A 25,375-nucleotide genomic window follows, 5' to 3' on the forward strand; every position below is an offset into this window, starting at 1 on the left:
GAGCAACAGGCCCCGGGCTGGTTCATGGCAGCGCACCCCGAGGGAGCATCGGTGGCTGCCTGGTCACAGTTTCACCCTTGGGTGGGGTGGGCTGTGTGTGTACACACACACAGACAGACACACACACCCCTCCTGTGGCTTCAGGCCGGCAAGAAATCCTCGATCCCAGGGACCCTTCCCGGATGGGTGTCTTCTACCCTGTAAATGATGGGGGGCAGGGAGGGGGAGAAAACAGTGTGGGGAAATGTATCATCCAGCGTCGGCTTCATTAATTGACTGTTGTGCTGCAGATCTGCATCATGGAAAAGCAAATGCTTGAATCCACTGAGGAGCGAACGTTTCAATACCAAGATTCCCTGCCTTCCCTGCCAGTACCTCCTCTTGATGAATCTTTAAGTAAATACCTTAATGCAGGTAATGACTTAATATTGTTATAGTAGCATGGCATGTGCTGCTGTTGCCAGGCTCATCTGAGACATTCTTGAAGTGATTTGTAGAGACAGCTTGTATCAACCGGTGCAGTTGCATTGGAGGATCCAGACAAGTTTAGGGTGCAAAAGGTCTTTCTCAGGTTCAATATGGGAAAATAAGTGCCCAGAGCAACCTGTGTAAAAGTTTCCATTTTATCCCTATTTGCCTTTCTTCAAGGGAATTGGGCATGTGGGAAGGTTAACTTTTGGGTTTAGGTTTTCTCCTTCCCTAAAGTTTTGCTTTTGCTTTGGGTTTGGGTTTTGGCTTTTTGTTGTGGGTTTTTTTGTTTTGTTTTTTTTTTTTTTCCCAGTTCTGTCTGGTCTAACAAAAGATGCTTCTCCATCTACAAAGTTTGTTTTGCATAGTAACTACTTTGCTTGTTTATGACTGTTTGACCAGAATCTTTGTAAAAAACAGTTACTTCAAACTTTTTCATACTTAAATATTCTTCTTTCTTGCCACTACTATTAACTATACAGCAGAAGGAAAAGGCTGTGGTGGGCGTTTTTTTGGATAATTCCTGCCTTGGAGTGTTGGCTGTCTAAAGAAGATCACATAAGAGAAAAATTTTGAAAACAACATCAGTGCATATGTGTCTAGCTTTGTTTATGAAGCACAGATGACTGGTTGGTTCTTTATTGTGATTATCAGGCTTTGATATATTGGGGATGACAAAGATATATTACCTAGTGTCTTGAGATAACTTTCCTATGATTCTTCAATAATTTTTAGAACTCTGAGACATTGATCTTTTTTTCTGGAACATCTGCTTTGTGTCTTGCCATTTTACCTGTAATACAGGAATACTAACAGAGTAAGACCTGGAGTTCTTTTCTTAGGAGCAACATACTACACCAAAACTTTCCTTTCCCAAAACAGAAATCCTTCAGTTCACTTGGAGTTCTCTTTTATTCTGCACATAGTGGAAATGGCCCAGCTGATTGTAATAGGTTTTCTTTGGTGTTCCTTACATCATCGCTTTTTGATACAGAATGTTGAAATGGTGGTTTTAGAGAAAAAATATCGTGTGTATGACTGTCAGACGATGTTTTCTTTTTGTTGTAGTGCAGATGAACTAAAGTGGTGCTGCAGTAGTACTGAACCTGCAATAACAGAATTGCCCTTTAGAACTTAGTTTTGTAAACCCAGCTGGCTGTCCCAAGTTACGGAGTGATAAAATCTGACAGTGAATTTGTTTGCTTTTGTTTTCAGATTCTGATCTGTGTTTTCATAAATACCTTATCACATGTTCCCCTTTTTTTCCATGCAGAACTTAGTTCCTACTTACTGTTCCCTGTACATAAGTCATTCTATAGCTTTGATCCTTATTGTTGATCTCCTTCAGTCTCACTGGAGGTTGGAGGAAAGTTATTCTAGTACTGTTTGTTCTGCCAGTCTTCCCTTCTACAGATTGCTGAACGCCAGAATGTGCCGTACATGATTCTAGACAGCAGCTTGGTGATTTTCATGGCTTAAGTTTGTAATTTGCTTAGTCTGTGGCGGTGAGTGAAGGAAAGGAGGTGCCTTTGGAGAATATTTCAGAACCTCCAGATGACCCTTAGTAGATACTGTGACTCATTCTGGAAACTCATGTCTTTCATTGGTTGGAGGGTGACCCCAGGCACTTAACATAAGTCAGTGTGCCTGTTGTTAAACCACTTGTATGTTTAAAGCCAGTCAACTGGAAAAGCTGGACAAAGTATGTCTCAGAAGGTGCCTTAAATAAGGCTTTACGGTAGCTACCTCTGCTTTGGATTCAGAATGACTAATCTTGTTTTAAAGGTGGCCATATCCGTGCTATTTAGCCTTTCATCTCGTGCACCAGAGGTTGAGACTCAGAAGCTTGGACTCAACCTGAGAGTATGAAACCCCAAAGTTCCAGGTTTCCAGAGGGTTCCTTAACTATGCAACTGAAGGTCTTTCATGTGCTGCTTCTTGTTCGTGGATGGAGCTGATCTCCTATGCCGAAAGGAAGACAAGGTCTGTGGGGCTGGGGAAAGTGGCAAGACAGAAGTTCCCCTGAACAGTGAGAAAGGCACTGAGTTCTGCTCCTTCCTAACAGTGCTGCTTCTACATCTGATCAAATGGTTTTAGAATCATGCAGGCTGGGGAGGGTTCATCTAGACCAGATTCCTGCTCAAAGCTGGTCTAGCTACAGCAGATTGTTCAGGCCTTGCTTATTTGGGGTTTGTATATTTGCAAGAATGGAGATTCCACAGCCTCTCTGGACAACCTTTCTGGTGTTTGATCACCCTCATGATTGTGGAAGGGGGAACAAAAAATAAACCAACAAAAAAAAAAAAGAAAAAGAACCCCAACCTCTATATTTTCCTTGTCAGAAATTTCCTGTGCTCCAACCTGAGTCCATTTTCTCTTGTCCTATTTCTGTGCATCTCTCAGAGGAACTGTGCTTTGTCTTCGCTATGCCTTTCCGTTAAGTTGTTACGGAGTGCAGCAAGGTCTTCCCTTTGCATTCTCTTTTTAAGCTGAACAAACTCAGTTCTCAGCCTCATCTCATGTGTTCCAGTCCCCAAGCAGTCTTACTCACCCCTTTAACTGTTGGACTAGATGATCTTAAAGGTCTTTTCCAAACTAAAAGATTCTATGAATAGAGACCAGAAACCAGTAATCTTGCTTATTTTCTTTCTTGTATGCATGCGCATATTGCTCTGTAATGACTTTTTAACTTTAATAACAGAGGATAATTACTCTTTCTTACGATATTGTGTGGTAATAAAGTCACTTTCTGTGAAACCTAGAGTGTTGGACTACCCTCAGTCTTGGGGAGGCTTTCAACTCCAGGTTTCCTGGGTGAATACTGTAAGCTGCTAAATTAAATGGTGTAGGTGGATGGCTCTGTCAACATTTCTTTTTTCATGTGTGGTCACAACTGAAGGTGGTGCAATTCAGGCTGCATCTAGATAAGGTCTAGATATGTTAGGTACTGCCTGAATGTTCATAGCTGATCATATGTGCTGAAGGTGCAGGTGGAATGCTGGTACCTTTCCAATCGTGGTGGTGTTGCATGTGTGGCATAAGTGGAATTTAGGGAGGTCCCAGTGCAATTTAAACACAAGCACTGTATGATAATACTTGTAAGTGGATATTCCGTGTTGCTGTCTAAGGGTGTCAGCATGCATTTAAAAATGCATTTGTAGGTATCATTTGGCCCTTACTCTCCATGTTTGTCCTATGAAGCAGGGAAAATATCACTGGAACTTGAATTATACTGTTGTGGAGTAGCAGGAGTAGGCCAGTGTGTAGCTGAAGATGGATCTTTATCTTGCACCTTAGGACAGGTAGTGCAAAATACTAAAATTGCTTTTATGATTAGGATAAAAATTGAGTTATTTTTGAAAAGGAGTGAGGAGGACTTACCCTTGGTGGAAGAGGATCAGCATAGGGAACACTTGAACAGATTGGATATTAAAAATTCCATGGGACCAGTTGGGATGAGTCCATGAGTGCTGAGGGGGCTGGCCTTTGTCATTGGGAAGCCACTTCTGATAATCTTTGAAAAGTTGTGGGGACTGGGGAAGGTTTCTGAGGTCTGGAAAAAAGCAAACATCACTGCTGTCTTCAGGAAAGGCAAGAAAGAAGATTTGGGGAAACGCAGGACAATCAACCTCACCTTAATCCCTGGGGGTCCCCCGCAAATAGTTGTGGAAACCATTTCCCAGCATATGAAGGACAAGAAGATGGCTGGGAGTAGGCAGCATGGCTTTTTGAAAAGGAAATAATGCTTGACCAACCTGATACCATTTTATGATGAAGTGACTTGTCTCAGTGGATGAAGGGAGTGTAATGGATATTGTGTTGTTTATATTGACTTTAGCAAGGATTTTGGCAAATCAGAAGTGGTTGGTTGTGTTTTGGTGGTTTTTTTTTAAATTCATCATAGATGAACTGGTAAAGTATGGGCTAAGTCTTCAGTCCACCTGACTCTCTACTACCATCTCAGCTGCTGGACTCAAAGCTTTGTGATCAGCAGCACATATTCCAGATGTAGGCCAGTCTCTGATGGTATACCCTGGGAGTCCAGTATTGTTTAACATCTTCTTTAATGACCTGGATGATGGGACAGAATGCACGGTGAGTTTGCAAGTGGTACAAAGCTGGAAGGAGTGGCTGATAGACCAGATGGTTGTACTGCCATCAGCGGGAGCTTGACAGGCTGGAGGAATGGACTGACAGGAGCCTCACGGAGTTTAACAAAGGGAAATGCCAAGTCTTGCAACCAGGGAGGAACAACTCCCCACACCAGCACAAGCTGGGCCAAATGGTTGGAAAGCAGCTTTGCAGAAAAGCCCCTGGGGATCCTGGTGGACCTGAGTTGGACATGAGCCAGTAGTGTGCCCTTGCAGCAGGGCAGGCCAGCAGCCTTCAGGGTTCCATTAGAAGGAACATTGCCAGCAGACAGAGAGGTGGTCCTTCCACTCTATTCAGCGCTGGGGAGGCCACGTCTGGAGTACTGTGTCCATTTCTGGGCTCCCCAGTACAAGCAAGACATGGACATAACTGAAGTGAGCCCAGGGAAGGGTCATGAGAGTGATTAAGGGTTTGGATTATCTGACAGATGGGAAGAGGCTGAGCGAGCTGGGACTGCTCAACCTGGGGAGGAGAAGGCTTTAGGACCTTTAGGGGGATCTTTGCAACATGTGTCAGTACTTGATGGGGAGAAGTAAAGAAGACAGAGCCAGACGTCACAGTGGTATCCAATGACAGAACAAGAGGCGATGGGCACAAATAGAAATGCAAGACATTCCTTTTAAAAAGAAGATGACTGTTTTTATTGTGAGAGTGGTCAAGCACTGGAGCAGGTTGCTAACAGGAAGGTTGTAGAGTCTCTGTCCTTGGAGATACTCAAAGCCCCAGAATCCTCAGCAACCTGCTGTAGCTGACCCCACTGAGATGAGGTGTTGGACTAGATGTTCTCTAGATCTATGAAGAAGAAAAAAGTAGTGATTGCAGGCAAGCAGTCATAGTTGTAGGAAGACACAGATGTGAGGAAGTAGGATTTTGATTCTACAAGGATCAGTTAAGTATTTGAGACCTTGCCCAGCTGAAACTCCATTGTTACTCGCGAAGGATATATTAGAGGTGGTACAGATACACAATCAAATGTATCCTTCCTTGTTTCTTAACAGCTGTAAGTAAATCACAGGGCTAGCACGAGCAAGACAGACAAGGAATCAGCTGACAGTAGTGTCCAGCAGCCTTAAAAATGAGTCAGACTTCATTGTGTAGGCACTGAATCAGCAGAACCCTACCCCTCCCATTCTGTTTGTCACTGACTTCGCAATCTAAGTATAAAGATAACAGAAAATACATTATATGCAAGGTGAATGTAAGAAGACGAGATGTTGAGACTCAGAAGCTTGGACTCAACTATATGGAATCAGACATCAGCAGTGCCTGTTAATGACCACAGGTTTCATGGTAAAAAGGCTTTAAGGAAGTTTTTTAGATTAAAAGAATGACTACTTTTGCAAATGTTTACAAAGAACTTTGGCCTGTATGGTGCATGATCTGAGAGAAATCCAGAAGTATTTTAAAATACAAAATTTGGGTAGTAGTAACTGCCATCAGTGTCATTCAAAGGTAATCGTAATGTGGGGACAGTGAATGGGAATTGATGGGCAAGGTGCTTGTAGATCACGAATAGACTTTTGAAGATAAAGGCAAGTAACTTAAGGTTGGTGCAGTAGGGTGGCAGACACATATGGCTCAATATATTAATTTAGAAAGTTCCTGTAAATGTAATTAATCAGTGAATTCTGTGGCAGCTGTTGCAGAACTCATAGTATTTCCAGCTGCAGTTTTAAATATATTGGATTTGGTTATCTGTTTCAGGTTTTCAGCAATTGCTTTCATTTCCTAACATCTACATTTATTTAAAAGTATGTATTTATGTTTTATTAGAACACAGTGATTAATTTATGGAATTTTAAAGGTGTGTTCCCTTCAAATACTTGTTTTAGAAAAATAAATTCTGAGTATTTTCATCTACTTCCTTGCCCATGGATATGTGCATCTCGGAATAAATCTCAGTATACAGCTGTGTTTAAAATAAAATAAAAACATTTCCTTTTTACAGTGAAGCCTTTTCTAAATCAACAAGAATATGAAAGAACCGAGGATATAGTTAAAAAATTTGAAAATGGGATTGGGAAAGAGTTGCATCAGAAATTACTGGAAAGAGCTAAAATGAGAAGGAACTGGGTACGTATTTAGATATGTAAGAAATCATAATTCAACTTACGGAAAGTTGGTTGTTCAGGATATAATTTAGAGAGTCATTTAGCTTTTTTTTAAATCTTAGGATCTTCCTCGTATCTGCCATTTGGCCAATGGATACGAACACATTCACTTACATACATGTGGCTTGTTTGGTTTTTTTTCCAAAGCTGAGCGGTTAAGAAAGCTCACTAACTGAAATGTTGTTACCTACCAGCCTTGGAATGCTTTGTCTGTCAGTTTCTTCTTCTGTCACCTCTACCCACCTCCCTCGCCGCCCCCCCCCCCCCCCCCCCCCCGAAAAAAAGAAAAAGAGTAAAAGACAAAGGAATTCAGAGTATGTTCTCTTTGTTTCCTGAAAAAAGCCATGTGGTAGCATTCTAAAGTTGTCTTTCAACAGAGAAAGGGATCCGAGTTGGGGTGTTACCAAGTGGAGCTCATGAGAACCTTGTAAACCTTAACGTGACACACTCTGGAGTGCAGATTTCCAGACGATGATAGAAAAAATACATTATAAATTGTCTGTCCCAGATCCTCTCTTAACACAAATCTCCTATCCTTCCATTCTTCATGGCGTAATCTGTCTGATATTAGCAGCCGCAGCTGACATCTGCAAGAGTTTAAGATCAATAATATCAGGGAAGAACTCTTCATAAAAATTCACTATTTAATAGTCTTAAGCAGTATTGAATTTTATTTTAGGCTTGAAAATAGAAGAGCTGTATATGTTAACCTCTGCAGTCAGTTTTGAACCATTATATAGGAACTACTATCCAAAATATTTTTTTTAAAAAAAAAGTAAAAGCAGCAGACAGTTGAACAATCAAGTGATTGTTAAAGAATTAATGACTAAAACTTAATTCTGATGCTAAACATTTTTCATTTTCAGCTGGAGGACTGGTGGCTGAATGTGGCTTATCTTGATCTTCGCATATCAACGCAAATACACTGTAATATGGGAGGCCCCGGTCCCTATATTGAACACTTCTGGCCACCAAAAGAGGGCACTCAGATAGAAAGAGCATGTGTAAATATATGGCACACTCTGAAATACTGGGAACTGTTACGAGAGTAAGACTTTAAGTAATTATTTATTAAGAATTAAATTAAGAAATCGAAGATTCTAAGTATTAATGATCTATGTGTACTTCAGTCACAAAAATATGTTTACGTTCATTGGCATGTGTTCTTTGCAGTGAAAGATGGTTTTGTCTTACCTTGATTTGCTTGCATAATTATCATCTGTCTTGTTTAATTTTGGTGTATTTGTTTACTACAGAGAGAAGGTGGCAATACAGAGATCTGGGAGTGCTGTTCTGGACATGAGCCAATTTCGAATGCTCTTCTGCACTTGCAGAATTCCTGGAGTTACCAGAGACTCGATTGGCAGTTATTTTAAAACTGGTAAACAAACACAAACTGGGGGTTAATACAAGCAAATGATTTTATATTAATGGGCTAATGGAGTGGTCATGTTAACCATAGGGTACTTGCTTCCTCAAGCACTAAATCGGGTACTCATTGTTGAGTACCTATGTAAGGAAGCAAAGAAGCTATCTACTTTACAAATGTCCTTTTTGGTCCAATATTTAGTCCTTACTAAACAAGATTTAAAAGAAAGCTGTGCTTCAAATTGTATGTTACCAGCCTGGTGCCTATATGAAGTGTGGCAGCATTAAAGATTAAAAAAAAGACAAATTCCATGTGTTAAAAACGAGGGTGAAGTCTGTGTATTGTAGGGACAGAATTTCATCGTCATTACTAATTGCATCTTCCACAGAATGCTTTTCTCAAGTGTGCTCCCATACGTTCTGCTGGAATAGTTCTTACTTATTTTCTGTCATTGTGCTGTTTCTTGGCTTGGTCAGCATCTTCTCTTTTCAGTCTTGAAAGTACTCCATAGTGCTTCTTGAAGCCATTCTTTTAAGCTTCCAATGGTTTTCTGGGGTACAGGATTGAGAGCTAGAGTGAAAACGTAGTGGTTTTATTCAGCCTCCACTAACAAATACTGTAGTATTAGTAATCAACTAACTGAAATCGTAACACCACTCTCACACACGTTCTGACGTGGCCAGAGTTGTTCAGCAGTGTCAGCCTAGATAATTGTGGGAGGTGTGAGTTCCTAAGACTCAGTAATTCAAGAAGAAGGAGGCATTGCCTTGCTCCATAGAAAATATGTAAGGATACGATGAGAAAATGCAAAGTTGAAGGCAAGCTTCAAGGGTTTTTTGTTGGTATTACAATTGAAGAGTCAGTTTAAATACCAAAACATAGAAGAAACATTCAAATGGTGGAAACTCAGTGTGCTGTTACGGTCACACTTAATAAACAAAGCTGTTACCACTTGAAATTGCGTTCAGATTGCAGAGTAGGGCACCTAAAATTTAACAGGTAATGTCAGCTTGTAGTCAGAGACCATGCTGAAAGCAAGGACAGCCTGATCAGTGGAACCTGAAGAGGTGTTTGGTTCAACCTGCAGCAGACACCTTAATGAGAACAGGTGAAGAGCTCATTAGTTGTTATTAAGTGTATTGGGTAGATCTCTACCAACTGTAGTGAGATTTCAGGCACTTAATTCTAGGTATGTTTATTTCCAGACTTGATTCAACCCTTTGCTTTAGACAGCTACAGTTAGGATGGTGCTACCTAAAGTAACTGAATTTGATGTCATCCCTTCTAATTTTTGTTATATTAGAAATTAATTTCATGATCTATGAAGATGAGGTTTACATGAAATGACAAATTCCTCACTTTAGAATGTCTTTCACCAGGTATGTATTGAATTGTATTACCTGTTTTAAAAAGTAGGACCCTAAAGATAGGTAAAAACCTTCAAGACTTCAGCGGATGCCGACTCAGTTACATACTTGTGGTAAAGCAGCATGCATTTCTTCTTTTTCCCAGGGTGGAACACTAGACTAGAAAACATGTAGCACCGTGGCTCAGTTTAAGAAAATGTAGCCACGTTTCTTGGGATTTTAACATCTGAGTTTTGTCAGAATCTTTTCCAACTTTATTTAATCTTATTTCCAGAAAGATGGATTCAGTAAGGCAATGCTATGCAAATGTACCTGGCCCAGTGTGGGCCAGCATCATCCACGTTTCTGTATAATGGCCACATTGGTGTGTCAGTGCTCCCTTTTTACAGATCTGCGTGCGCTGATCAGGTCTGATTGACATAGTAGTGCATCTCGCATCTTGAGCTCTGTGGGTGAAACTGGTTGCATAAACACTGACAACCGAAGGACTCAATTGTTTGCTAAGTGTCTTAGCAGCAGGCTTGCTGCATTATATTAATCCCTTTTACAAAACAAACCAACCAACCAAACTCATGCAAGAGAGAAATGTTACTAGATCAACTTTCAGCAATCAAGACTGATGATGGCAGAGGGTGATCCTGCCTACAAGGTACACAAATGACATTTGCTACTAGATAGTGACAATGACTTGAAGTAATTAGTAGCAGTGAAAGTTAGGTACTTCTGTGTATTTTCTCTCATGGTTTTAAAATTGTTTAGATTTGCAGTAAGATAATGCAATTCGACTTCTAAAGTTATTTTTGTTCTTATCTCCCGTTTTTAACTGTACGAAGTCTGCCTTATTTTGAACAAAAAAGTCTGTAGGACTTGCTGAGTGTTTTTCCTGTATCTGTCATTCACTCTATCCTCATGGTTGGATTTTCTTGGGTTTTTTTTTGTTTCATTTCAGAGACTGAAGGTGAATGCCCATCTCACTTAACAGTCCTGTGTCGAGGTCGAGTGTTTGCATTTGATGCTATACATGAAGGCAATATGGTGACTCCTCCAGAGATTTTCAGGTTTTCAAACCACCTTGTCTCAAATAATCTGTCCTATTTAAGCTACCTACCAGAGTCTGTTCTCTTTCCATCCCCTTCACCCCAAAGAATTAGGTGTGAGAGAAGCTACAGCTTCTCTTCTACCTGAGGGTTCAGATTTGAGTACATCAGGGGTCCTCAAACTATGGCCAGCAGGCCAGATGCGGCCCCCCAGGGTCCTCAGTCCGGCCCCCGGTATTTACAGAACCCCCCTGCTGGGGGCTGGGGGGGGGAAACCAAGCAGCCGCAGATGACTGCCTGCCACTGCATCCGTGCGCCGGCCCCCTGGTTAAAATGTTTGAGGACCCCTGGAGTAAATTCTTGTGTAGTGGATGGCAGCTTCTTGGCATGAAGCACTGATGATCATGTACTGTTGTAATACACCCACAGAACGTCACGCAAAAGGGCTGAATGAAGATGTTTCAGTAGGTAGCATGATTCATGTGGGAAGTTTCTTGGCATGGAATTATTAAAATTACGTGTAACTCCATTCCTTTCAGGACCATCCCACATTGTTAATTGTCTCATTGCTACTTAATCATTAACACAGATGAAGCACCACTTGCATATTGATTCATATCTAGTACACTTGTGGTTAATTTTCTCAGTAGTAGAGGGGCTGGAATTCCCATTGGTATACACTGATTGACTCCCTGCTAACTACAGAGCAGTACTGCAGTATTTCACGTCTTGGCATCAGACCTGTGACAACCAGCCATGTTTGTGGCTTTTTTCATGTTCTTGAGGTGCTGCAAAAGAACAGAGGGAAAGAATTTGGTTCTTTTAATACTAAATTTCAGTACTAGTGAAACTGGCAATGTTTAAACCTTTTCTGTGCTGTGTCTCCTATCTCCCAGTAGCATGTGGAGGTGGTGGCTTTTCTAACTGTCAGTACAGTTGTGGGCACAGCGTTTCCTACTGTGTTAGTTGAACTCTGATGTCACGGACAGAGACAGTTTCAGCATAAGTCTCATGTGATTGCTTTGGGATCTATATGCATCTACTTATTAAAGAGGGGTTGTGCATTTCTTCTAGGAATAACTTACTGCATTTGTCAAAGTGTTGCTTATAGAGCGCGACAGAAATATTATAACTAAAATAGGCAAAAGGTGAATGGCCAAATTCCTGAGGCAAGACAAAAACTAATTAGAGAATTATAACTTTTTCTTTTTAGAGTCTGGTACTTTAATACTTAAATACATATGTTGAAATATCTTCTAATTTCTGTAGCTGTACCTGTTAGATCAAGCAAGTAACAAAGAAATCAACACCTGGAATACAGACAAAAACCCTAGAACGTTCTATTGTCTATAGGAAGGGGAGATTGATTTTTGCTTGGTGGTTTGTTTTAATAACCTCATCATGGGTGTCTTATTTTTGTCAACTGTGTAACTAATGATCAGTAATGAAATTTAATGGGCAAGAGTGCCATAACAAAGGACAAGCCAGATTAAGTGCCTGCAATTTGTGGAGTTTCTTTAACTGAATTTCTTTAAAAAACTGAATCTGAAAACTAAAAATTAGCTCCCTGTTGATAGCTGTTCACGGGGAAAATGCAAGGAAAAGTTAGGAAAGTAAGTATTCTTGTGTAGTTCAGTTTCTACATTTAGGATGTGTTGTAGCTACTGTTCTTTGAATTTCATGGTCTGTCTTGAGTGCGATTTTTGCCTTTGTATCTGATTAGTTCCTATAAAAGCTGCAAAGCTGCAGTATTAGATATCTGCTGCTCAGGAAAGTTTGATCTGTACTGCTGAAGTCTTAGATCTAGTTTTAAATGAAGTGCATAACACTTCAGGACCATAATTGTTTACATCTGCTGAGCTGGTAGCTGCAATTTGAATTAACCATTAGTGACTGAAAACAGAGCAGGTCTTCAGCTGCCCTTTAAGTCTGAGGGAGCCGATTTCTGCTTCCTGAAAATTCACATTAGCTTGTGAATGTGGAACCAAAATTCCAGCATGGCAAAAAAAAGAGAGATAAAAAGGATGACTTTATCTTCTCTCGTGTTCTTTGTTAACTAAAGTTTTTGAAATCTTCTTAAAGGCAACTTACATATATACAGAAAAGATGCCATAGTGAACCAGATGGACCAGGACTGGCAGCTCTAACAAGCAATGAAAGGACAAAATGGGCAGAGGTGGGAATACTTTGATGGTTGTTTCCTGAGAAAAACATTGTGATCACTGGAAATACATAATTTCACTTAGCATTGTCTTTTTATGCTTTCTAGTTACGTGAATATTTGGTTGATCTTGATCCAAAGAACTTTACTCTTCTGGAAAAAATTCAGAGAAGTTTGTTTGTGATCTGCCTTGATGATTCTAGTCCCCATGCAACTCCTGAGGACTACACTGAGGTAGCTAAGGATTTTTGATAATTCATATCTGGTCTTTATATAAAAATTTCTCCTGCACATATGCAGAAGTAGCACTTCGTGCTCTTTCAGAACAGAGAAAATGAAGCAGATAAATATGCAAATAATGCTGCTTGTTGATCCATAGGAATACTTAGTTTAAATTGTTAGGATATTGGAAATGGGGATGACTGAAATCTGTCTTCATAATCTTTTAGCCCCCTGTCCTTCAGGATTCTCAAAAATATAGTCATCAGCTTGTTATCACTGTAATTTAAAAGCTTGGGTGTATAATCATGTTTCATCTTCAACTAGGTGAAGATGTCTTATCTCTCAGGAAGGTCTCACCATCTTAATGTGGGCTTGGTTTAGCTGACAGGTTGGCAGTGTTCTTTGTGGATTTTAAAACCTACAGTGAGTAACTTTTGTTTTAGCTTATAAGGCTGGGGCTCATAGGTGATCCAACTGTACGCTGGGGAGATAAATCCTACAACAGCATCTTTTTTTCCAATGGAACCTGTGCCGCATTCTGCGATGTAAGTTGAATTTTTTTTTCCCTGCTTAAAAACCTTTCAAGTATTTATTTACTAAGTTTTCCCTTTCAGAGTATTATCTTAAATGTTTAATGCTTTCCTCTTTAGTATACCCTTGTTTACCAGGCACCTTATCTGACAAGTTTCCAAAAGCAGTCTGCTTTTGCAGTGTTTGATGTTACATCATACTTGAAATAAGAACATGAGATTTGAAATCATAATCTTATTTCTAAAATGATGAGGGAGTTCAAAGACAAAAAGTACATTGCGCAAGAAGGCTTAAAATTAACTCTTTGTATGATGTAGCTGTTTGAACAGCTGTTTTTTAAACTCGCGTTTTTTTGAAACTCATTATTAAATGGCCAGAAGGGCCTACATCCTGCCTAAAATATGCTTTTCCACAGCAGTGGTGTACTGTGCCTCCTCACCTGGCTGCAGAGCAGTCAGAACAGTGGGTGCACTCACATAGTTCTGTATGTATTATAGAACTAGAAAAACAAGTCCAACACTGTGCAGTAAAGTTGTTGGTCTGCAGGAAAAAGAGTGGGGTAGGGAAAAAGAAATTTTATCCTCTTGTAGTTGTGCAAATAATGTGATACCTTGTCTTATGTGATTCTAGCATTCTCCTTTTGATGCCATGGCTTTAATTACTATGTTATCTTATGCCGAAAAGACGATTATGGAAAACGAGGGAAAATGGAAGGTACCTATCCTTTTAACTAATAACGTTGAAAGTTAATGTGTCTTTTCTTATGAATAATACTTTTTCTTTTCTTTCTTTCTGTCTGCATCCTCCCAGGGATCAGATAAAGTGAGGGATATTCCATGGCCAGAGGAACTTGTATTCACAGTGGATCAAAAGATTATAAATGAAATTGAATGTACTAAAGAATTTTATTACAAAAAGGTGGATTTTATTTCTACTTTTCTTAATTGTCATAGGGGTTTTGGGGGTTGGGATTTTTTTTGTTTGTTTTGTGGTTTTTTTCCTTCATTTTATTTTTATGGTTTTGACTGGGTTTTCTCCCTTCTGGAGAACAGGGATGAATACGATATGCTAAATTGATGAATCAGGGGACTTAATGCCATGGTTAAATTTGTTACATTGTTGGTTTATGTTGAGTGTGTTTTATCTGAAGTGGACCAAGTTGTGATATTTTGACTTCTATGGCTTTTCCTCTGGTATGATAGGTATCTGACTTGCAGCTGGCGAGTTACGCCTTCACATCCTTCGGCAAAGCATTGATTAGAAAGAAGAAACTTCATCCTGATACATTTGTGCAGCTTGCCCTTCAGCTTGCTTATTACAAATGCCATGGACGGTAAGAAAATCTCATTACTCAGAATAGGAGTAAAAACCTAATTTCTTGAGTAAAGGGGTGGATCTGGAGATACTGGCATTGCAAGGCCACTGCATTGTATGTAATTTGCTGTGGTGCTATAAGGATGAAGAAGTAAGTTTTTTTTTTAAAGTAGGAGTTGCATAGGGCCTTATTTTGCACCATTGAAATTCACAGGGTTTGTGCTCTTGGCTTCCGGAAGGATTGTGTCCTTGTGCCCATATAGGGATCACGTGTGTACATATTGTGGAAGGGGGAGGGCAGAAGACAGTCCATGAAAATGTGGATTTGGGCTCTACTGAAGTAAATACCCAGTGTTTGCCCAAATGTGCAATGGGTCAGGGTTCTTTGATGTCAGATAGTTGCTTAGATGGAGAAGGAAGTTTTAGCTGTAGCAACTGACAGCCGTCAGTAAAACAGTGAGTCTTCTGAGCCTGTGAAAAGCCTTCCAAACCTCAGTGTCTCACTTTCTATAGCAACAATAGATGTTAGGGTTTGGGCAGAATAATATAGATAGTGACCCCCCCAAAATGCCTGGCTCTACATTTTTTGTGTGTGTCGTTTTATTTTGTATGGTTGGTAAAAGGCAGCATTCTTCCTCATACTGGCATTTCTCTTTGCTGGCCCACTCTGATTATGGCTTGTGTAAGTCATTACTGACCTGGCAAGTATTGCTTGCTTCAGAAAAATGAGGGTTTCATCCTGTGTTAGTCACTGGAGATGCATGTCTCATCATAAGAAAGGTCAGTAGCTCTCAGTTTGAACACTGGAATAAATAAATTGTCTGACTAAAGTAGCCTGTTAGGTCTGACAGAGCACACAAGTATTTTTTATATAAGATGTATATTAAGTGGTAGGCTGTCATAGGGCTGCAGGTGCTTCAGGTAAAAGCTGGACGGGTGTCAGTGTGCAGCAGAGAAGGATTTGAGCCTTTTCCTTATGCATTGGGACACACCGCTTATTTCAAGCGAATCTCAGTTTTTGAGATTTTGGGCAGTGTGGATGGTTTCTTTAGTAGAAATGTGTAGTGTAACTGAAGCTTGCATAATTTCAGCTTATTTATGCTAGAGGCTGGTAGGTCTGTAGTCTGCACAAAACAGCCACGACAACCCAGTCTTCTCAAGTTATGATTATAGCAGTGCCACTTTTTCAGTCTGTCTCATGAATGCTTGTAGAGTTCCTTTGTGACTCTTTCTCAGACACACTATTTAAAGAAAATTAGTGGCTTACTGATACTTGTAACTGAGCTAGATGTGTAAGATATTTGGCAGGACTTTCTTGAGAGAGCAAATAGTTTTGTTAAGTTAATGAGATACTCTTTCCTAATTTTTCTTCTTAGCCCTGGCTGCTGTTACGAAACTGCCATGACCAGGCGTTTCTATCATGGCCGCACAGAGACCATAAGACCATGTACTGTGGAAGCAGTGGAATGGTGCAAGTCCATGCTGGATATTTCTGACAATGTAAATACTGAAATCCTACTTTAATCATGGGTTTAGAAGGCCTGTCATTTGAACCGCTTAAAACTCATTTTTCTATTGTCTCATTAATGGGAGTTGGCCTGTTTCCAGTGAGACAGATTTTGAATGTTGGGTTGCTTGAAGTCTGGCTCTGGTCACTGTGACTGAGGTGAGCTGTCACGTGTGAACTTGTTTGGTTTTCTATCCTATTTATCTTTTGGTTTCAAGAATGTGAGTGTCTTCAGTTACATTCACGCTGATTTCCACCCCCACCCCACCCCCCCAAAAAAAAAAAAAAAAGTAACTGGCTTGGAACAAACATATTCTGCTGTGCTGTGGAGTGATTCTGTTGTTTACATTTTTAATTGAAATCAGGAAATGTTAAACTAATCATTGAGTCTGAGAGCAAGATTGAAATTCGTTTGTGTCCTAGTGACCACAGGGATGTATTCCAGAGTTTGTCTCTGAATAGCTGAACTGGTGACCTCTTTTTTTTCCCAGCAACTACTCTCTGGTGCTTGGCTGGCAAAGCATGTCATGCCTTTGTTGCCAAATGAGAGCTGTACTAAAGCTCTTCCTGTTGTCCTCACTGCACAGTTCTCAGACCCTGATAAATGAAGCAAGGAGAAGTTTTTTGAGACAAAGGGCTATGTATCTTTAGGAAATGCAAAGGTTCTGTATTATTAATGCATCTGACAAACATACAGAAATATGGGTATTGGGAAGTATGTGTGATTTGGTAATTACAGTCTTCAAGAGCATATCTTCATAGTCTTCACTGGTTTCTTCTGCCCTGTGCTGCGCCTTTAAAACTCAGTTTTCTGGCCATTATATAAATCTGCTTTCCTACTGCGAATATGGATTCCTGTTATTTCCCTACTCTATTGGTATCTTCTAACCAATTGTCAGCCTCCTATGGGTAATACACATAGAGGCTTGTTACTTCCAACACTAAATAGCATCTCCAACTATCTTCCCATTGCTGGGGGGGGAGTTTATGATGAGTTCTTAAGGCTTAAAAAAGCATTGAATCTGTTCAATAGTACTGAAATTACTGAAATAAGATGCTTAAAACTTTACTTTTAAGGTACTACAAAATACGTAAAGTAGGTACTTTAAAAAAATAAAAAACTTTTGTCTCAACTTTTCTTTTGCCTCTTGTGAGCTTAGTAGCTTGATTTTTATCCAAATTGAGTGGCTGCTGTCCTTGTTTCACATTCTTTGCTCCAACCTCTCATGTAATGAATAAAAAAGCTAAAGGGTCCTTCTTAAGTAGTTAAAGAGCTAGTAAGATCTGAGGTCTTAGAAGTCAAGATCTTGGCCATCTAGAGATATATTTCTAGGCCTCCTTTACTAGAACATGTATTTGTATTCTGTTCTGTCTGGTTTTAATATGTAAGTTCCAATATAAAATCGAAAAAACCCCAGTAATGTTGGTCAGAACTTCTGTCATGGAAGTAATATTTCAATCAGCAGAGGAAAATTTGGGAATGCTGTTGGCATCTGTATGTTTTAATTAGGGTCTCTTTTTGTTTCCTGTTTTTTCATCACAGATTTTTTTTTTAATCTTTTTATTTTTCTTGCCATGAAAAGTGATAGAACAGAATATTTCAGTTGGAAGGGACCTACAAGGATGATCTAGTCCAACTGCCTGCCTAATTCAGGGCATGGTGATCGTGTAAATGCAACCGCATCTACTAAAAGCTAGTGTGCTTCTAAACGGTGGTATTGTAGGAAGTTTCTGGGTTTGATTACTCTAGTTCACAGTGGTTGCTTTCTATTGTTACGGCTTGTTTGGGAAAGAGCATGAGGTTTAGAATCTTGTTGAGTGCAATAGTGATTCAAGTAACAGAGCAGAGATACAGGAAAAAAATGAGCAAGTTCTCTTGAAAAAGAAATTTGGATTTGGGAGAGAGTTTGAAATGTACCTTTCAAGTTCCTCCATTTTCTTCTGTCTAAAATTGCTAGACACTGTGAGGGGGAGAAACTTGTTGATCTGTGATTCCTGATGTGTTACTCATCTAAATTGTTTTTTCTTTTTCTTTTTTGTTTTTTTAATCCTGTCTCCACTACTTTACACAGACCTACCAACGACTACAGCTGATGCATAAGGCATTTGCAAAGCATGATAAAATGAGGAAAGACTGTGAGAATGGAAAAGGTACTGAGACCATATATTTTTGTTTTTTCTTGTGGGTGAAAAGGGAATGTTGCTGTATGCTAATACATCTTCTCTGTCTCCTTGTCTTCAGCCTGAGTAAAAACTACCCCTTTAACATTTTATACTTTAATTTCAGGGAAAGGAACTAAAACCTAGTCCTTGTACCCTTCCTTGTGCCCCAAAGACATGTTCACTTTGAATATTAAATCACTTTTTCTGCCCAGCTGGTGAGTTATCTGGGCAGGTGTGGCCCTGAAAGCTTTTTCACTTTGTCCGTGAAATTGCTAGTGGGCCGCTGTCACTGTGTGGAACTCTTCCTCCTTGGCTGAAATGGAAGTTTTCTTGTTTTTTGTTTTCCACAGGAACTGCACTGGGTTTATATTAGTTCATTTGCATTTGGGCTCAGTGTTGCAAGCTGAAAGTAATGAAGGCCTTTTAGATCAAATATTTGGGAAATATTTTAGTATGCTACGCTGTGAATCTTGGTTTTTAGTAGACTCAGTCATTTACCTGTCCTTCAGCTGCTATTTGAGCTTCCTGATATCCAGACCAGAAGCAGCAGAAAAACAGGAAATGCTGCTGTTAATGATGCGGTATTTGCATTTATTTGACAGGCTTTGATCGTCACCTTCTGGGTCTCCTACTCATAGCACAGGAGCAAGGACTGCCAGTGCCAGAACTTTATGTGGATAATGCCTTCACAGCTAGGTAATTTGTATTCTTGGTATCCCTTGATACTGAGGTCTTTGTTATATTGGCTTTACGCATGCTGGTTTCTTGATCTCTAAGATGAAATAATTTTTTTTGTAAAACTCACTTTGTTTTAAATGATCTTTAAAAATGCTGCTTTTATTTTATTTTTTTTACAGCGGAGGAGGTGGGAATTTTGTTCTTTCAACTAGTCTGACTGGCTACACAAGGTTTAGTGGAGCTGCACTCCCTATGGTACATCATGGCTATGGCTTTTTTTATGCAATCAGAGATGACAGGTAAGGATATAATCTCATTTGGGGCATGGTTCTGAGTCTGTCACAAAGGGAAAGGCAGCTAACAGCTAGAATGAGGGAAGAAGTGTCAGAAGAGGTTGAGAAGTGACGTGCATAAAAATAGAGGCATTAAAATTCTGGGAAAGCGTGTGTGGGAGGAAGGAGGAACAGTGGAGGTGAAGTAAGCACCAAAATACTGACAATATAGGCAGAAAGAAAAGAGTGGGGAAGGTGAAAGAAAGGAGGAACAGAAAAAGTTAACTTACTTTAAAATCAGCTTTCATTTTGGAGATCATTAAATGTAACATGTAAAGGTTTTTTTAAAAAAGTAGCACTTGGTTGAGATAGACTAGGTAGAGTAGAGGTGAGCAAACTGTCCATCTCACACATCTCTTGACCCCAACCAGCCCTCTTTCAGTAATAAGGAGAAGCTAAAACATTTGGCTTCAGTTCTCGTAAAATGGTAAGATTTTAAAAGATCCAACTTCAGCTTATTTGTCTTATGGACAACAATTATTGCTTCTTTATCTAATCTAATAAACTACTTTAATTATACTGTGTTGAGATAACTTGCCATTTTGTGATTTAGGTGTAATTCAGATGACTTCTTCCTAAAGCTAAATATGGATTGTGTGCAGATTTGATTCTGTTTGAGAATACAAATCATTTCTACCTGGATCTATGGCCCCATAAAGAGAACTAAATAAAGATTTACTTTTTATTGGGTAAATACAAAGAAAGTACTTTAAATCTTAAACTAGTTGCAGAGAAGAAATGTAACTTACAGTTTTACCAAATATAAGCAGAAAAGTTATGTCACTGTGTATGTAGAAATGGGTATTTAAATCAAAGTATCTAGTTTCAAAATCTGTCAACATTATTGCTTACTGAAGAAGGCACTAGGGATCTGAGTCCTTTTTGAATGTTGAGAAAGTATGTTTATGTGACAATTTTTGCTTCCAAATTTATGTTAACATTTCATATTTTGGGGCAATTTGTGTGACTTTTATCCTAGACCATGACAAGTAAGAGTGGTAACTTCATTGTTTTCTGTACTGACAGGATCGTTGCTACCTGTTCTTCTTGGAAATCATGTCCAGAGACAGATGCAGAAGTGCTCTGTAGAACTGTGTTCCAGTGTTTTCAGGACATGCTACAATTAACAGTTGCAGCTCAGCTGTAAGGTTGATAATGATGTAAAAGCGTTTGCAAACTCACAAGTTATACGTAGTACTTATAAACAAAATGCTACTCAAGAGTACTGTTTATATTCAAGTTTAAGACATTTAATGATCTATGTGAAGTCTGCCTGTTTTTACGGGATTTACTGTGGTAACAGTACCCATTTAAGAGTAATGTAGCCATTTGCAACAACAATGCAAGCAGTAGTACCTTATCTATGTAGAACTATGCAATATTAAAATATGCCTCAACAATGCAAATGTACTTGAGAGATGGGATGTTGGAAGTGGAGAGTTTGTGGGAGACTTGTATTTATGATTTTAGTAACACGTAGAATACTTTGTAGTCTACTGATACTGTTTATGCCAGTGGAGCACTTAATTGTGTACTTAAGAGTAACCATACTATCCTCTTAGGTGATTATGCTTCCTATTCGTAGTGGGTTTTGAAATAGAAGGGCTGCCTCCGTCAGGCTATATGTTATTTTATAAGTTATCTTTCATTTTTGCTGTTGGGATTATACCAAATAAATGTTGTATCCATGAATGGGGATGTTCCCACTACATTTGTAGTAGAAGAGCCCTATAATCTGAAGTATTTTGAAAAAGGAGCTCTCAATAATAAAAACAGAAAGCAGCATATGAGTTCCAGATTCCTCAGAGTTTTCATCTTCTAGTGATCTGTGAACATCTGCTGCTTTAGAGTAATAATACAGAATAAAAATAAGCACTGAATGCAGTTTGATATGATCCTCAGGATTTTAAGACTTGATTCCTCTGTTTGAGCAGCTTTGTATTGTCCTGTCATAGAAATAAAATTATTCTAAAAATCAGCTTTGTATTGGTGGACTATTTAATATGTAGCAACTAAACTTCGTGAGAGAGATAGGATCTTGCAGGCAGATTAACTTGAAATAAAGATTCTAAAGTACCAGTTGTTTTCTCTAGGTTTTGGAGTTTTGAGAGAAATCAGAGATTATTATTTGTTTTACAACAACTGCATCCTCAGCTAACATGAACCCATCTTCTTGCCCTCTGGAAGCTCTACTGCTTCCCCCCCGCCCCAGTAGCAAAACCAGCTAGCCTTTTTATGTCCTTCCTCAAAGCCCAAAACTTTACTGAGTAACAGGCCAGGGTGTGTTATACTGTGTCTTGTTGCCTGAGGAAATAGTCTCATTATTTCAGCCTCATTCTTCCCTGCCTTTATTGGACTACTTGTATGTCCTGTCTCAGTTAAATCTGACAACCATTTGTTGTTTAATGGTTGACTTTAGATCTTAACTCATACAGAGTAAGAATCCATTCCTGTTTTGAAGTCCTGATAATAACCTGCTCTCTTTCTTGGACGCAAATGGCTTTCTGAAATCTCTGTTAGGGAAGTGTGTGCCTTTATGATGCTGTGATTTCTGTCAGATAAATAAGATTTTGGATCAAGCTATGCCTGATGACTTTTTGTTTTTTAAATAAGTTCTGTCTGACAGTTACAACCTTTCACCCCTCAGTGGGGTTAGTAAACCTGGTTGCAACAGTGACAAGGACAGTTTGTTTTGAACATTCATTTTAAACAGCCTCAAATCTGATGATGGGTGTAATTTTGCATTTATTTGCATTTCTTTTCCACACACCTACTGCTGCCTTTCTTGGAATTTCTGGGAGCATAGAAATCCTGGCAGAAGTACAGAAAAAGGAAAACTATTTCAGCAAGTGTATCACTGAGAAAATGTCATCCAGTTACCAGCATAAGCAAAATTTCCTGTTCAGCTGGGGTGGTCTGTGCCTTGCCTAGAGGAACTGAGGACAGATGCGTATCCAGAGAGAACAAAATTAAATTCTGTGAGTTGTTAGAGCTACTTGTTATGTGTTACGGATGCATGAATTCATGAGCATGGTGTTAATTTCCTTGTAAGGAGTAAAATATTTTTTATTCAGATTTGTTCTGCTAAGTTTATGCTCTATGGACTATGCTGGAATGAAGCATAAAGTGTTAACCAGATTTTTCTTAATTATTTTTTTGATGTGGATTTAGGAAAACATAATCAATGCAGAAGGAGCATACTGTAGTGGGGGCTCTGATTTCAGGTCGGGATGGTTAAGCTGCGCCTGTTGTCATAGGACAGGCACCATTTTATTTGAAGACACTGAGACTAAAGCAGGGGGGTGCAGAAATTGGCTGTACCTGTTAGTGCATTGGCAAGCCAAGAACAGGAGCCAGGTTTCTGCATTGGTAGGACTGAGCCAGTTGCTAATCCAGATTCCGTTTTCCCCTACTCTGGGGCTGCATGTGCATTTATGTGCAAAGAGTCATACCTGGAATGGTGCTACAGGCCTGTCTGTTGAGAAACACACCTCTACCTTCCCTCTGCCTGTGAGTGCCAGCATCTTTGTGCACAGGCAATAGCAACTCTTTCTTTCCAGAGACTGCTTTTCTGAAAACATTCTTGGTCTCCTGCTGGCGTACATCTCTCTGCCACGATCCTCATCACTCACTGGAGTTCAAAGAGAATGCAAAGTTAGAACATATAGTTACAATCAGCCTGTAAAAACAGAACCCCCAAAACTGAACGGGTGAACAAGCTGTCCCCTTTTTCACTCACACTGCGTAACAGCAGCAAGCTGGCTGTAGGCTGAGCACTGTGCTTTTTCCTACCCTCAAAAAACTAACCTGTTCAGTCTCCAGTGCCTCTGTCTCCAAACCTTCTCCCTGTTTTTCTGCACACATCCCTTCACTGTGAGCACCCCACACTAGGTGCTGCAGAGCTGATCTTTCCAGCACCTGGAGGACAGAAGAAGCCCTCCATGCCCCCAGTCCTTCACTTTGCAGTTTGGCAAGTCAGCGGGGCTTTTTCATGACTGCTGTGTAATCTTTAATTTGAGCAACTATGAATTTTTGTGCTGATGGAAGAGGGTTGGGTTCTTAGAGAAGCCTTGAAAAACTCCAGCTGTATGAAGCCGCTGTATTGCACCCCACTTACTTATCAACCCTAACTAAAACAGCCTACAAGATCTACTTTCTCTGCCCTCTTGCTATGAGTATTAGAGACATTTGGTACTATGCCAGTGACACAAAGATCTATTTCAAAACTGCTAGAAAATCTATACCACAAAGTGTTTCTGCAGCCACTTCCTTTATTAGCAGCTTTATCCCATCTCTGCTGTGCTGATCTGGGAGTCAGATGTCCTCACCTCTCAAATAACAGTAATGGATAGTAGTCCCTAATCCCATAATTGAATATCACCCTTGTACATCAGTGAGAAAAATTCATCTACCACCACTTGCTCATGTAAGATGAGATATGTGTGTAAAACTATATACCACCACTCGAACTCCTCTTCTCCTCCCACTGTACCTTATCAGGAAATTAGCATCCAATTGTAAGTTTAACTGTCTCTGGTATGCAGAGGCTTATTTAGTCTAAAATAAAACATGAGTCCATATTTCTGCTTTATCCTCATGACTTCATCTAAAGCAGAACTAATGAGCTGTGGACTAAAGTCACCATCCTGTGCCTGTGGGTTCACGGGGATGTTGGACTCTTGGAGCCCGGATCATCTTTTCATTCTGTTTATCGCCTGGCCTAGGGCTCAGTACAATGATGAAATAAAAAATAATAGGCTAGATGTTTCTATCTTTACAAGAAAAATTGTATTTATGCGTACAAGAGACCAGGGACCCATTTGTAAGGAATAACTTGACTTGGCAGCTGTTTTTGGTGTGGGCTGATGAGATGAATCTGTCGTCTTGCTCTCAGAATGTAATAGAAGCTGTTAACTGATTAAGCACTGAGTAAGTACTTTTTCCAGTCTCAGAAAAAGTTATCTCACAGTTCAAGGCCACTCTCTCATTGACAAGCAGCAGGAACTAAATACAAACTCCAGGGAGAAGAGGCCAAAAGGACCCTCCAGCATCCCCACCTGTCAAGAAGGCCATCTGTACTTCAGGCTGCAGTTCAGTTTGAGCTACAGATGGCAGTTCTGCCTTTCACAGGGAGTCAGGATTGGGGGGGGGGGAGGCAGCTATCGGGGTTTGGGAAGTCCAGTGGTCACATTTTTCCCTGACTTTTTGAGGAAGGATACAAATCCTCTGAACTGAAACTCTGACTATGGATGAAACATGGATGTACGTGAAGAAACAGATGAAAGATGAGGTCATTTTATTTGGCAAGTGCAAAGTTGTTCTAGGAATGCACAGCCTTCAGCTGCTTCAAGATTCAAGAAGAGCTTTTCAGGTTTTTTTATCTTTCCTTTACTTCATTTTTACATGCTAGGTGATGATGCAATGAAATTAAGTGGCTACCCTAAGCAGTGCTGCTGTTAAATTCCCAACAATTCACCCTTACTGTAATTAAACTAAACCTCAGTGATACCAGTAGGCTCTGGTCAAACCAATGTAGCAACTTCTCTCCACTGGATCTTGTTGTAGTAACTTGAAATGGCACGGGAAATTCAGAAATTCTACTTTCCTTCTACTTTCCCTGTGATTGCATAGAGAATATGGAAAATCCGTGTGTTCCTGCCCTTAATTTTAAAAAATATTACCAAAAAATAGTATTAGAAACATTGACAAAAGTGAGTAGCTACACTAGCAAACGTACAATGAGATTATTTAAAAGGGGGGGGGAAAAGCAAATGAATGATATTAATAAAATTGAGTAAGCATGTGTCGTGCACCTGCAGCTTACACTTTGATGTGGAACACTTACCATTTCTCCACTGCGTAGATCATAAAAATCTCTCAAGCAGCTGCACAGTGCTCTCTCCACAGCCACTGCTACCAGCAAGAGCCACAATTTGTCCTTTTCTACGTTAATGTTCAAGCTG

General features: G+C 39.7%; 1 protein-coding gene and 1 long non-coding RNA gene across 5 annotated transcripts in view; one reads left to right on the forward strand and one right to left on the reverse strand.

Moving 5' to 3' along the window:
• The window catches only part of CROT (carnitine O-octanoyltransferase), a 21,989-nt gene extending 599 nt beyond the window's left edge, over positions 1–21,390 (forward strand). For both annotated transcript variants that reach the window (XM_037385160.1, XM_037385159.1), the window contains exons 2-17: positions 291–414; positions 6,569–6,693; positions 7,598–7,779; positions 7,988–8,112; positions 10,417–10,525; positions 12,587–12,680; positions 12,774–12,899; positions 13,331–13,432; positions 14,049–14,132; positions 14,229–14,336; positions 14,621–14,751; positions 16,109–16,232; positions 18,312–18,390; positions 19,005–19,098; positions 19,260–19,379; positions 20,439–21,390. In XM_037385160.1, coding sequence (XP_037241057.1) covers positions 300–414; positions 6,569–6,693; positions 7,598–7,779; positions 7,988–8,112; positions 10,417–10,525; positions 12,587–12,680; positions 12,774–12,899; positions 13,331–13,432; positions 14,049–14,132; positions 14,229–14,336; positions 14,621–14,751; positions 16,109–16,232; positions 18,312–18,390; positions 19,005–19,098; positions 19,260–19,379; positions 20,439–20,559 — 1,839 coding nt within the window. In that variant the 5' untranslated portion in view covers positions 291–299 and the 3' untranslated portion in view covers positions 20,560–21,390. The remainder of the gene's footprint in view (positions 1–290; positions 415–6,568; positions 6,694–7,597; positions 7,780–7,987; positions 8,113–10,416; positions 10,526–12,586; positions 12,681–12,773; positions 12,900–13,330; positions 13,433–14,048; positions 14,133–14,228; positions 14,337–14,620; positions 14,752–16,108; positions 16,233–18,311; positions 18,391–19,004; positions 19,099–19,259; positions 19,380–20,438) is intronic.
• Positions 5,234–25,375, reverse strand: LOC119146860. Of its 3 annotated transcripts, none has more exons than XR_005103869.1 (4): positions 25,258–25,375; positions 22,865–23,043; positions 8,539–9,913; positions 5,234–5,412 (listed from the first exon to the last, which is right to left on the reverse strand). It is a non-coding gene; the product is annotated as an uncharacterized LOC119146860 (long non-coding RNA). The 3 variants fall into 3 exon arrangements; XR_005103868.1 differs by lacking the exon at positions 5,234–5,412 and adding an exon at positions 7,040–7,318; XR_005103867.1 differs by lacking the exon at positions 5,234–5,412 and having other exon boundaries at positions 8,407–9,913; positions 25,258–25,369.

Source organism: Falco rusticolus, chromosome 4 (genome assembly GCF_015220075.1).
Source record: "Falco rusticolus isolate bFalRus1 chromosome 4, bFalRus1.pri, whole genome shotgun sequence".
NCBI classification, from domain to species: Eukaryota; Metazoa; Chordata; class Aves; order Falconiformes; family Falconidae; genus Falco; species Falco rusticolus.